Source organism: Oryzias latipes, chromosome 10 (assembly GCF_053564925.1).
Source record: "Oryzias latipes strain Hd-rR chromosome 10, Olatipes_Hd-rR_3.1".
NCBI classification, from domain to species: Eukaryota; Metazoa; Chordata; class Actinopteri; order Beloniformes; family Adrianichthyidae; genus Oryzias; species Oryzias latipes.
The window spans coordinates 11,159,728-11,173,522 of NC_136246.1; the positions used below are offsets into that span (position 1 = coordinate 11,159,728).

The following is a 13,795-nucleotide window of genomic DNA, read 5'->3' on the forward strand; positions in this document are numbered from 1 at the left end:
GTTTTTAGTCCTTAATTCTTGTTTTTTTTCCTCCGATTTGGATAGCTTTTCTCCCAAAAAGCAGACTATTGTTACGCATCACGTAACAAATAGTCCGTGTCGCGCCGCATCCCCGCTGCAGTCAAGATTCGCCAATATATATATATATATATATGCTGATCTTCCCGATGGGTTGAATAAGGCATCAGTTCAGAGAGAAAGTTCTCCTCTTACCGCTTGTTTTTGTCCAAATGATGAAGCAAAAGGTTGTTTAAAAGAAGCCGGCGCAGTGATACGAAACATTTAAGTTAGGTGACCGGAACTACTTCTTTCACCGTGCGGTTATCAGGTTTTAATGCACACCCAGCAGCCAGTCAGAATCGAGTATTCACCTGGACCATGGTATAACTCTGCATTAAGAGTCCTGCCCACAGCCAGAAAATTATGGACTCGCAGTTCAAGATTAAAGCCCCACTCGGGTCATCTTTTGATCTGTCGTAGAGACTCCCCATCGGTCTCTTCATGAGGATGATGCCGTTTTCATGTCTTCATGCATTCCTGCTCTGTGCGTGTTTCAGTTCCAGCGGCAGGGGATGCAGCAGACGCAGCAGCAGCAGCAGACTGCAGCTCTGGTCAGGCAGCTGCAGGAACAGCTCTCCAGTGAGTCCGAAGCGCTCAGCAGCACTGCTTTCCACCTCAGGCGTTGTGTCTTCTAACGGCATGGTTTTAACTTCTCTCCCTTCTCAGACACACAACCGGGGCAAGGCACCAACTCGTATTATTGATCCCTGTGAGAGAAACAGGCCCTCAAGCTGTGGGGAATTCTTATTCTGTCAAATGTTTCCAGTCCACTACAAGCAGGACCACCAACAGCTGACCCACATCCCAGCTCAACTAGTCAGACAACAGAAAATATAACTATAGTCGTGTACTTATGAATTATTAAAGGATCATGCCTCTTCTGAAGTTAACACTTAATGAAAAAGTTTATGTAAAAAATAATTCAAGTCTTTTTTTTTCAAATTTGTACAATTTTTTTCAGTTTTGTGTCATTAAAAAAATTCTGTTTTTATGTCTATTGTTTTGGCCGTCTGTGAATGGAAGTTTAACACAATTTATGCCAACTTACTTTATATATATATATAATGTCCAGAAGGACATCTTTAGACTTTATAATAGTTAAAACAGAATTTGGTCACCTGCTTGATGCTAAAATTTTACTGTGAACATTTTTGAGGTCAAAACTTTCTGAAACATTGTCTCCCATAAACACTTGACGACAACTATCACAGATAAAATTGCTCAAAGTTTCTGAGAGTGTATTTATTTGAAATAAGACTTTTTGTTTTTAAATTTCTGACTCTCCAGGCGACTAAAAAGTACTCCAGTGTCGGTTCCTAGAGCTCTTCCTTCAAAAGGAGAGTCCCTCTGCCAGAGATGTGGCAGGAAGTCTAAAGTCTCAAAGCTCCTCTCGTCGGGTCGCACTCCAAGTCTTGTGAGGAGCTTGTCGGAAATCTCTGGCACCACCGGCTGCAGGAGCGTGCCGTAAACTCTCATGCACTCCAGGGAGACATGGATGATGGTGTCCAGCCATCGCAGGTCTTTGCCGTCTGTCCGATCCAACTTCCAAGGCGCGTGGCGCTGAACAAAGCCGTTGGTCTGCCTCACGCACGCGCTGATGGCCTCCAGGGCTTTGTAGAAGTGCATGCTCTCATAGTGCCTCTCCACCACAAATGGAAGATTCCTCACGGCCTCCAGCATGCGGTAGTCCTCCGCCGCAGCTCTGCCTCCCTGGTCTCTGGGGAAGGCCTGGGGGCAGAAACAGGGGTATACCTGAGCTGGATTGAGAGCTGCCGCCGTGCAGCGGTTCAACAGGCCACCCAGAGAGTCGGCGAGCTCTGCATTCAGCAGCTTTATGACTTTTTCCTCTGTGTAGTCACAGTCTGACTCCGGGACTCCCTGCCGCAGTAGGAAGTACCTCAAACCGTCAGTTGTAAACATCCGAGAGTGTTCCAGAGGATCGATGACGTTCCCCAAACTTTTAGACATCTTCTTTCCTCTTACAGTCCAGTGCGAGTGCACATGTATGGCCTGTGGCAGACGCAGTCCAGCTCCTAGAAGAAATGCCGGCCAGTAGATGGCGTGAAACTTTAGGATATCCTTTCCTATGATGTGGTGGGCCACTGACCACCACCGGTCATGGTGGTCAGGATAACCAGCAACCGAAAGGTAATTGACTAGAGCATCTAGCCAGACATAGATGGTTTGATTGGCGTCTCCTGGGACCTGAATGCCCCACTGAAGACGGCTTCTCTGGCGGGACACGGAGAGGTCAGGGAGGTCTTCCTGCAGCCACTGCAGAACCGCCTGCTGGAAGCGCTCCGGCTGGATGGCCTTAGGATTTCCTCGCAACCAGTCGAGGAGCTGAGACCGGAATGCAGACAAGCGAAACATGTAATTCTCCTCTTTCATCCACTCCACCTGCAGATGGTTGAGATAGTTATTGTAGATGCATTTTTGAATGTGCATTCATAGAAGATCTGGAAGCACTGGTTGTAATATCCTCATTACCTTGTGTCCACTCTCCAGAGATACTTTAATCTCATTTCCGGAAGAGTCCAGAGCGTCCCCAACCTGCGACGGTGTGAGGAAGCTTTCATCCTGAGTGGAATACCAGCCTTCATAACTTCCTTTGTAGATGAGTCTCTTGTTCCAGAGCACTGACCAGAAATGCTCCACAGCTTGGCGGTGTCTGAGCTCAGTGGTTCTGATGTAGTCTGTATGTGAAATGCTGCAGCTTCTGAAGAGATGTTCGAATCGCTCGGATACCTCTGTGCAGAAGGTCAGCGGCTGTTTTCCTGCAGCCTCAGCAGCCTGCTGGACTTTCAAACCATGCTCGTCTGTTCCTGGGGTAATAAAAAAATGGAGATATCTCTGTCCTTTAACTAGAAAACTCAAATATTTAATGAATGAGGCAGAGCCAAGCTTCGTTTAGAACAGGGGTCTGCAACCTTTGACGCTAAAAGAGCCATTTGAACCCGTTTCTTACTGACCAAAATTCAGCGTGAGCTGCAAAGCCTCACTTTATTGTTTAGAATAAGAATTTTAATTGAATTTATTTAAATGAAAAATACAATAAAGTCCTGTCAAATGTGGAATTTTTCCATTATTATATTTTTAGTGCACCGTTTTCATTTTTCTCCGTTTACTATTGAACAATATTGGTGTAAAATCCCATTTATACCTTAAGAACTTTGTCTCTGAACAGCAGCTACACACTATTGTGCAGCAAAGATGATATTTGTTAAACTGCTTCCTTATGAACAGAAGGAAATGCTTTTAATGTTTCAAACGTGTGTAAAAAAAATCAATGGAACTATTACACCAATTTATTTCAATAATTCCATACCCAAACCAAATTTGTTTAGCTAAATGATGACTTACCTGTAGCAAACTTTGAGTTGAACCCTTGCAGCTGTTTATACCTGTGTGAACAGTCTGCGATCACCGCCGAGTACAGGTGTCCCAGATGAGGAGAGGCGTTCACGTAGAAGATGGGAGTCGTTACGTAATAAACGCTTTTCTCGTTGCACGTAACTGAGCATCGGACAGCAGCGATCCTCGTACTTGAGGACACTAACGTGTTCTGTAGACTACGAAAAATGTGACAGCTTCTACTAGCAAAAAGAGAACAGACCCTCATCGTAATCCACAAGTCTAGCCGTTGTCTATACCATTTGTTAAGCTATACGTCTATTTTTCTGTGAAAACATTTAAATCTACTTTATTTTTTTTTTTCAAGTAAAAGGGTAAAGTTTTTAAGCTATTCTAGCAGAAAGTTCTACACACGTCTTCACTGATCATCAAGGTTAGCTTTTCTTCCGGTTTCTGATTTTTTTGTCCAATCAGAACGCTGCAGTTTCCTAAAAGGACCAATCAAATTGCGAAATATTATTTGTCCGTTTTTTGTTAAAAACTTTATTGAACAAATGTACTTTTCTACAGTTTTTGTTTGGATTACTTTTAGGGCAAGAATTCAGCCATGCACACTTGTTGGAAGATTGAGTACGAAAATGTATGTGTATTTGTTGTGTGTGTGTGTGTGTGTGTGTGTGTGTGTGTATGTATATATATATATATATATATATATATATATATATATATATATATATATATATATATATATATGCCGGTATTCCTCCAACTTGACTTTTGTGTTGCATCTATTACTAATGAACAAGCTAAAGGTGCATACATTTTTTTTCTCGACCAATTGTACAACACTATGGTCAACATAAGTTAATTGGGCAAACAATACCTTGAAGATACTTTTAATAACTATACAGAAAGGTTAATGTATTGGTATGTTGGTCAAGACACTTTTTGACTTCATGTATAAGGCAAAGCAGAAATGAGCATTTCAAATAAATGTCTTCATTTATTGGTATTTGTTTGTTTCATCATCCACTAGACCCGTGATTCATATCTTTTGGCTAAGCAAGGAAACTGGGTGTATTGATGGTCACAGAGCTGAATTTTAAAAATGTTTGATCAAAACTTTTGTGATTTTTGCAGTTAAACTAATAGTTTTTGTTTGTTTTTTGGACAGTTAGTTTTAGGTTCATTGTGGAGTTATTGAGTAATATAGTTAACAATACATACGTAAAATACATGTATGTAAAAGACAAAAAAGGAATTGACGTTGTACCAAAAAGATGGATGTTAATCCTTGCAAATTGTAAAAATTAACCCTTGTGCTATCTTAGATGACCCCCCCCCCCCTTACATTGACGTGTTCTCCCTACCATGACAAAGGTAGAAAGATTTCATGTAATCCATGGACACCAGTGAAGATCACAAATCATTGAAGAAAAAAGGTTCAGCGCACTGTCTAGTGGGTCTAGATGACCCAACTCCCAATGTTAAAGTGCCTAGGATAGCACAAGGGTTAAAAAAGGCTCCAAAAAGGCCCCGGACTACAAAGGCAGCTAACTATCATCTTATAATTATTTCAAGGATAAAAAATCTGATATCTAAGCAGGATCTGGAAAAAACTAGTTCATGTGTTCATTTTTAGTCGACTTGACTAATGTAACAGTGTTTTTACTGGATGCCCAATCAGGAAACTGTAGGTTGATCAGAACACTGCTACTTAGGTTCTCACAAGGACCAAAAAAGTAGACCCCCTCAGTCTAGTTCTGAGGTCTTTCCCCTGGCTGCCAGAAGATAAGCTTAGGTATTTTACTACTGAACTGAATTGTGGGGAAAGTGAATTATTGCATCCCTACATCAATTTATATCATTAGGTTTATGTGTAACCTTTGTGCTATCCTAGGCACTTTACCATTGGGAGTTGGGTCATCTAGACCCACTAGACAGTGCTCTGAACCTTTTTCTTCAATGATTTGTGATCTTCACTGGTGTCCATGGATTACATGAAATCTCTCCACCTTGATCCACCTTTGTCATGGTAGGAATAACACGTCAAAGTAAGTGTGGGGTCATCTAAGATAGCACAAGAGTTAACATTGGGAGTGGGGTCATCTAGACCCCACAAGACAGTGCGCTAAACCTTTTTTCTTCAATGATTTCTGATTTTTACTGTGTCCATGGATTACATGAAATCCTCTTCACTTTTATCCACCTGTGTCATGTTTGGGACAACACGTCAGTGTAAGGATCGGGTCATCTGGACCCCATAGGATAGCCCAAGGGTTATAGTGTAAAACGTGTATTATTTGAAATTTTAAGAATTTAGAAGCCAACTGGTTTTTCTTCATTGTTACTGGCCTATTAGCAAAATCTAAAAGTTTTTTTTTTTTTGTAAAACACAAATCATATTTTCAACTGTAACAAAACCGTGATCCGAAAATTGAGGTTCAAACCGAACAGTGAAGAAAGTGCATCATTGCAGCTGAAACACGGATTTTACTTAAATCCAGGTTAAAGACCCACCTGTACTGAGCTACACTTGATTAGCTTTGATTTAAGAGTTTATATCTGCACTGTTACTTTAAGCTTACTTTAAATTTTTTATAAATGATCCCTCCTTTAATACTTATTAATAATTCTTTTGAGGATTTATTTATAGCACTTTGAATTGTCTTTGTACACAACAGGTGCCATACAAATAAGCCTGCCTTCATCCTTTTGACTCCACGCTGATTGTCCTAAACAAAAGCTATACTGTTTTAAAGAAATGACAGAGTAACATGACCTCATCACTTCACAGACTTCCCTCTATTTCTATTATTAAAACCTACCCTGTTCAACATTTCAATGAGCCTTGGTGGAGGTAGATAGAACAAAATCCCTGTGGGTATTTGTGGTTAAGACTCACCATCACTCACCTTATTAAGCCACTGCAGTTTGGTGCATAAAATATTATTGCTCTTTCCTATTTTTAACCTTGGAACAAAACTTCCAGAAATCTGTTCTTCTGTTTGTTGGAGTCATAACTTGATTCATGTTATGCTGTGCTATCAGTACTTCCTCTGATCTTTCATTAATCTTTCTTTCGGGGTCATGGGGCTAACGGAGCCTATCCCGGCCACATGTGGGCGAAGGCAGCGCACATCCTAGACAGGTCGCCAGTCTGTCACAGGGTAACATCCACTGATCTCTTCATTCAAATAATTTAGTCATCATTGTAGCGTTTACTTGTGTAAAGAAGAAGGCGCATGACTTTTCCTGCTTCAAAATTAGGCCTGACTTCTGGTATTTTTCTATCTCTTCTCTAAGACTTGACAAAAATATTCTTCACAGCTTTCAATTTTCCCATCTAAATAAGCTGAGGTGCTCCAAATGTGTACATCTTATGACTGTCTTCATGCTTTAATCAGTTAACAAACGAGGCAGAAAATACAGAGAGAATTAAAGCCGCAAGCGGCGTTGTATGGCCCGCAGACGCAACCCGCCTTCCACGGCTAACTCTACGCACCACCGCCGTCCTCACAACCCTCACCGCCATTACCGCCCTCACTGCCCTCAACAACGCCCAACTTTGATCAAGGCTAGTCAAAGCTGCATTTGATAATTATGCTAAATATGCTAACAATGCTAATGTAAAGACTTTAGACTTTGTAAAAGACTAAATGTAAAGCCCAATTACAACAGGAGACTAAACAGGATGGGGATAAACAACAATTTGGCCCCTTACATCACAAAAAAGAACAATATTATATGTAAACCCCCTCCAGGGATTAATAAATAGGATGGTAAAATGGAATTGTGCATGTGCAAAGTATTTCAGAAGTATTTACAACAACCAATGTATGTATATTTATGTTTCACTCTAAGGTGTGTGGGATACATTTTCCTGACGGACAACCCACAAGAGAAAATCCATATCCTGTGTTGTTCATGGGCTATGATTGTCGTGTAAGTAGGTCTCTTAGCAGAGACATATTATTGCATCACAGAGGCATCACAGTTTGCAGAGGCAAATTTGGAAAATTTGCCTCTGCAAACACATGATGTTGGAATCCGGTGGCCAGATCACATGGACCGCAACTACAGTTTCAGCTGCGGTAACAAGCCGATGAAGGACTGTGGCACTCAGACTGATCCAACGCCATCAGTGTCAGTGATAAATTTAAATAACAAAGACTTTATATTTTATACAGGTTTATGTGCTGACAGTTTCTGGCTACTTTTGCGAGTCGTTTTGACTTTTTGCTCACAACCACTTGATACCAAATTGGCTGTCCATGAACAATTTTTGTTTGTTTTAATAAGACTCCGTTTGGGTTTATTGTTCACTGACTTGGGTAAACAATTTGGAGTAAGTAGGCAAGGCAAGGCAAGTTTATTTGTATAGCACAATTCGTACACAAAGTAATTCAAGGCTCTTCACAAAACAGAAAAATGCGTTAAAATCACAATACATCATAGAAATAATCAACGTAAAATTTACTTTAAAAGAAAAAAAAAAAAATAATAATAATTATAATAATTGAAAATTGATTTAAAAATAAAGGAAGGAAAGGAAAGAAAAGTGCAGATAGGACCTTTCAGTCATATACACGGCTAAACAGAAATGTTTTAAGTCTAGATTTGAACATGAACACAGGAGACGCCTGTCTTACGACTTCAGGGAGGCTGTTCCAGATTTTAGCTGCAGAATATTGAAACGCTGATTCCCCTTGTTTAGTTCTGACTCTGGGAATCAACAGGAGGCCGGTCCCTGAGGTCCTCAGACTACGAGATGGTTCATATGGCACTAACATGTCAGAGATGTACTTTGGTGCTCGGCCATGGAGAGACTTGTACACAAGCAGAGCTGCTTTGAAGTCTATTCTTTGAGGTACAGGGAGCCAGTGCAGAGACCTGAGCACAGGACTAATGTGATCATACTTCCTGGTTCTGGTCAGGACTCGAGCAGCAGCATTCTGGATGTACTGAAGCTGTTTTACAGCTCGTTTGGACAGGCCGGTGAGCAGGCCGTTACAGTAGTCTAACCTACTGGAGACAAATGCATGAATAAGTATCTCCAGGTCAGGCTTTGACACTATGTTTTTGATTTTGGCAATGTTTTTCAGATGGTAAAATGCCGCTGATGTTACTGACTTGATATGGCTGTTAAAGTTCAGGTCAGAGTCCATGATTACCCCTAGATTTCTGACTTGATTTGAGGGTTTAAAAGACAGAGAATGAAGGTAGCTGCTGACAATTTCTCTTTGTTTCTGTGGGCCAAAAATAATAACTTCGGTCTTGTTTGAGTTTAGCTGGAGAAAGTTGTTCTGCATCCACGCACTGATCTGTTGGAGGCAGTGGCTGAGTGAATCCACCGGCCCATATTCACCTGTTGTCAGTGACACATAGATCTGAGTCTCATCTGCATAGTTGTGATAAGATATGTTATTACTGCGTATTAACTGCCCTAGTGGCAGCATGTAGAGGTTGAACAGAAGGGGTCCCAGGATCGATCCCTGGGGAACACCACAAGTCAAGGCCATGTAGTCTGAGACACAACTCCCAATTTCAACAAAATATTTCCTGTCTTCCAGATAAGACTTGAGCCAACTTAGGGCAGATCCAGAGATCAGTCTTGGAGTCTGTGCAAAAGGATCCCATGATCAACAGTATCAAAGGCAGCACTCAGGTCTAGCAGGATTAAGACAGTGACTTTGCCATCATCAGTGTTCAGGCGGATGTCGTTGGTTACCTTGATAAGAGCAGTTTCTGTGCTATGATGGGGTCTAAAACCTGACTGGAAAACATCAAATGAATTGTTTAATAAGAGAAAATCAGTGAGCTGTTGGTAGACAACTTTTTCAAGGACTTTTCCTAAAAATGGCAGATTAGAGATAGGTCTGTAATTATTCAGTACAGTGGGATCAAGACCGCTTTTCTTCAGGAGAGGTTTAATGACTGCAGTTTTTAAGGCCTCTGGAAATATTCCAGATTGAAGAGACATGTTGACTATTTGAGTAATTGATGGCAACACACTGTTCAGGACAGACTTTAGAAATCTAGTGGGTAACACATCAAGGCAGCATGTAGACGAGTAGAAGTAGAACCACTGCATCTGAAATATTTACATTTTGGAGACCAATCCTTGCAAGGTTTATGAGGGAAAAGGTGATTGTTTGGTTGCCCAGGGACACGCTGAACAGAATCAGGCCCAAGACATTTAACAAAAATTATCCTAAAGCCACATGCATCATTGACTGCACTGAGGTCTTTGTACAAAGGCCAAAGAACTTAAGAAAAAGATCACAAACTTACAGCAATTACAAACATCACAACACATACAAACTCCTATACTGTATAGCCCCCAATGGATATGTTATGTTTGTATCAAAACTTTTTGGTGGAAGGGCCAGTGATAATTTTATCACAAAGAACAGTGGTTTTTTTCATCACCTGATCCCTGGTGATGAGACCTTGGCAGATCGTGGATTCACCATCAAGGATATTTTGCCTCCAGGTGTAAGTCTAGCTCTTCCTGCATTCACACGTGGACGTAAGGAGTTATCTGGACATGAGGTAACATCCACACTGTCATGGCTGACGTCGTAGACGTGACTGACCCAGACGCTGAAACCCGGAAGTAACTCACGATCCGAGATGTGGGTTAGAAGAGGTTTATTTTTACAAAGTTTTGTGGTCGAATCCTCTTCGGATGGAGACTTATAGTTCTTGGGACGGGCGTAAGGCGAGGCGTGGACGCCGAAACCAATTTGGGGCAGGACGTGGACGCCGAGGACGACGGAACCAGCTTGAGGCAGGACGTGGACGCCGAGGACGGCGGGACCAGCTTGAGGCAGGACGTGGATGCCGAGGACGGCGGGACCAGCGAGGGGCGCGGTGGAGAGCTCAGGATGATGAAACCAGCGAGACCAGTGGTGAGGGAACCTGAAGGATAATGCAGAGCGTGGTGAGTCAAATAACTTAGCTTGGAAGGTAGATACTAAAAGGCCAGACATAAGCACCGGAGTGAGTATAACGAACTGGCGCTGAATTCTGATGAGAAGATCCCTTAAGAAGGCCGGCAGGGTGATGAGGAGATGAAGGTCAGCTGGTTCCAATCAGCAGAGCAGGTGCAGGAGTTGAGGGAGGGGGAGGTGAGCTGACAGGCACCGTGACACACACGTCGCTTAGCAAATGTCAGAATTCACATTGAGCGAGCAATTCGAAGACTGAAAGGTTTTAAGATTTTATGTCATGTTATCTCTGGTAGGTTGCAAAGTGTTGATGAGATTGTAAGTATTTGTGCAGGGCTATGTAATTTGCAGCCTCTGTTAATCCGTAACAGCACTGAATAAAAAAAGGAAACACCTGAAGTATGAGTGAGTGTGTGTGATGTGGTTATTAATTTTGAGACCAAGGAAGGTCACAGTATACCAAATATTACTTTTTATTTGAACAAAAAGTTCAACAAAGCAACCAACTGTTTCAAACCACAATGTAGATGGTTGTACATGTTTAAATTGTGAAGAAATGTCAAACTCTTGATGCGTAGTAAGTTACCATAGCAATGCAGTGTGGATAACTAACATGTAATGTTTTAAACAATGAACAAATACTTAACTCTTGATGTGTGTATTACTCCTTTTGTCATATGCTCATTAATCATATTACTAACTACTTAAGCCCACAAATTTTCATAACCCCATGTTCAATTCTTGTTGCTACTGCTGGCAGCAGATACTGAAAGTACACACTCTTAAGGTGGCAGATTTTGCTCATTGTCCACTCTTTGTTGTAAGGTACATCTAAGATCACATGTTCATTTGGGGTCCACACCATGAACTTACAATTCCTTTTTTTTGCACAGTGCATTGCCACCTGGACCTGATAGTAGTATCCTGACCCAGATGCTGTTTCCCTCAGAGTGTACTTGCCATCAATCATTCTAACATCATATTTGTTTGATTCTATCATTTTTAATAGACTGCCACCATGTGCCTCAAGTTTTTTTGATGTGGGACACTTAATCTCAAGAATAGTATCAGTGTCAATTATTCCATCGAGACTGGCACCAAGCTAGTTTTCTTGATCATGCACAAATAGGCCTGTAGTCTGCACTGTAAGCCCTGTTGTCTCTTCAAAACAATGTCTAGCCAAAGGCTCAGCTTGTTGACCATACCTAGTAGCTAGTGTGTACTAGTACATTTCTGTTCTGCACACAATGTGTGCTCTTTTGGTGGACCTATTTCTGAGTGTACAGTCTGTGCTTGAGCAGTCAAAACATGATGTAAAATGGTTCCAGGAACCATAGATAATCCAATCATATCGGGTGCAGAAAAATGTGCAAGTACATTGTCATCTGTATCAAATGCAGTAGAAATGACACTCATACACTTTGGGTGTTGGGTTTGCATATTTTCCACTGTCTCTGGCACTACATTGTCACAAGTAGACTGGTTCCAGGCACATGCTGTGTCTGTGCAGGCCAAACCTATGAACCCTCTTGCTGAAGCATCTTAAATTTTGTACAGGAGCCCTGCTGTATGACTACAACACTTTCCTCGGCTGACCATGCAGTCACACACTACTTCCAGAACTTTGCCATCTTCTCTCTGTGTGGTTACTGACACATTCATTATGGTACGAGTTCACTGCCTGTGAAAACCTCACAACGCCTTTTAATGTGATGATGTCATCTGCAATGGAGTGTATTATTTGGCCAATCCACCCGGAGCTCATGTAATTCTGCCCTTCAATCAGTGCCCTGTAGGTTTGCGTTCTGAAGCTCATCACATGCCAGGCGATTAATAAAATAATCCTGGATACCTGTAAAAACATTTATTTTACTACAACTAGTCGAGTTTTAGTTCTTTGCAAGATAATGAACATATTAGCAACACAGCTAGTAATGATAGCGTTCGGTTATATGGCTGTCATCAATTAATACACGCCTTAATACATTATCTTGTCATTAAATTACCTGCATCGGTCAATTTTGGCCCCTGCCTGACGTCATCTACCTAATCTCCCCTTTCCTTTGCCATTGTTTATCTACCTGTCACCTGTCATATTCGCGTGAGAAATGCTTTCATTGAAAATCCAATAGAGGGCAACGGTAAGTCACAGTCCACAGCCACGCAGTAATGGCGATGGCCAATGTGGCGCCGCCCGTAGATTTTGCGGCGGATTTGTGTATACCCGTCCTTTGAGGGCTTTTTTGGGGTTTTGTCGTCATTTTTGCAACTACAATTTTGACATTTGTGCGGTGGTGTTGTGTGTGTGTGTGTGTTGTTGTTGCGTTACACCATTTTTGTGTCGTTTTGTGCTTTGGGCGACTTTTGACCTAATTTATTGGTGTTTACACGCGTTTTTGACGTTTTGGACCTTTTTGAGTGTTCGACCCTCATAGCAGTTACAATATGGTGCTTGCAGTCTATGACTGCTGCGGGCCATAACTAACGTCTATCAAAACGTTCTCTGAAAAAATAAAATGTTTCAAGTGAATTTGATTATATGTACAAAAATAATATGCTTGGTTGTTGTTTTTACTAGAACAGTACAATTATTAGTATTACTATCAGTATTAATAGCCACTGAAATACAATTGTTAAAAAGTTGCTACAAGACTTTGCAAAAAGTGGTCCGATTAAGTGTTCTACAAGTAGACTTGGTCTATACTAAAAGTGAGGCAGTATACTTGAAGTTTACTTTTTATATACTATCTATGTACAGTTAATTTAAAATGTTCCAATTTAGTCGCTAGAAGTATTCCGTTACTTACCACACCATGGTGTAACCCTTGTGCTATCTTAGATGACCCCACCCTTACATTGACGTGTTCTCCCTACCATGACAAAGGTGGATAAAGGTGGAAAGATTTCATGTAATCCATGGACACCGGAGAGGTTCACAAATCATTGAAGAAAAAAGGTTCAGAGAACTGGCTATTGGGTCTACATGACCCAACTCCCAACGTTAAAGTGCCTAGGATAGCACAAGGGTTAAAGTAGACTCGGATACTTGCAGTGTACTACCTTCTTGCAAAGAGACAGGATCTGATCTGTTTGGGATAAATCAATACTCCAGGATTACTCTGACTGAATTAGGGTCTGATTAGTGAATACAGTTATAAAAATACCTGTTCATTTATTGGTACAAGCACCAAATTTGTCTTTAATCATGTTTAGTCTGAGCTTGAAGATGTCTCTTATTTTGGTAGTAAACCTGTCATTTGACGTCCTTCACAAAGTTTCCTCACAAAATACAGTTTAATAATTTATCATATTCATTTAAGAAATCGTTATACTCTGCTTTGTTGTTTATTAGTGTGATGTGCTTATATATTCTAGATAAAGAGGGAAGGGGAAATTAAGAAAACAACACACAGTCATCAATGATGAGG

At 41.1% G+C, this 13,795-nt stretch overlaps 2 protein-coding genes across 3 annotated transcripts in view; one reads left to right on the forward strand and one right to left on the reverse strand.

Annotated features, from left to right (window-relative positions):
• The window catches only part of med12 (mediator complex subunit 12), a 32,617-nt gene extending 31,566 nt beyond the window's left edge, over positions 1-1,051 (forward strand). For both annotated transcript variants that reach the window (XM_023958994.2, XM_011479895.4), the window contains exons 42-43: positions 558-639; positions 727-1,051. In XM_023958994.2, the coding sequence (XP_023814762.1) occupies positions 558-639; positions 727-764 (120 nt within the window). In that variant the 3' untranslated portion in view covers positions 765-1,051. The remainder of the gene's footprint in view (positions 1-557; positions 640-726) is intronic.
• Positions 1,052-1,287: 236 nt separating this feature from the next.
• On the reverse strand, positions 1,288-3,869 carry mars2 (methionyl-tRNA synthetase 2, mitochondrial). The gene is made up of 3 exons (XM_004073066.5): positions 3,424-3,869; positions 2,551-2,885; positions 1,288-2,460 (listed from the first exon to the last, which is right to left on the reverse strand). The coding sequence occupies exons 1-3, from the start codon at positions 3,680-3,682 to the stop codon at positions 1,303-1,305; spliced, it is 1,752 nt and encodes a 583-aa protein (XP_004073114.1). The 5' UTR covers positions 3,683-3,869; the 3' UTR covers positions 1,288-1,302.
• Between the last annotated feature and the right edge of the window lie 9,926 nt (positions 3,870-13,795).

What these genes read in the sequence shown, in the direction of transcription:
- mars2 (XM_004073066.5), bottom strand. Translation starts at nt 3,682, where the DNA reads ATGAGGGTCTGTTCTCTTTTTGCTAGTAGAAGCTGTCACATTTTTCGT. An exon ending in CAACTCAAAGTTTGCTACAG is followed by an intron (nt 2,886 to 3,423) that starts GTAAGTCATCAT and finishes TTATTACCCCAG; the next exon opens with GAACAGACGAGCATGGTTTG. An exon ending in CTCTGGAGAGTGGACACAAG is followed by an intron (nt 2,461 to 2,550) that starts GTAATGAGGATA and finishes AACCATCTGCAG; the next exon opens with GTGGAGTGGATGAAAGAGGA.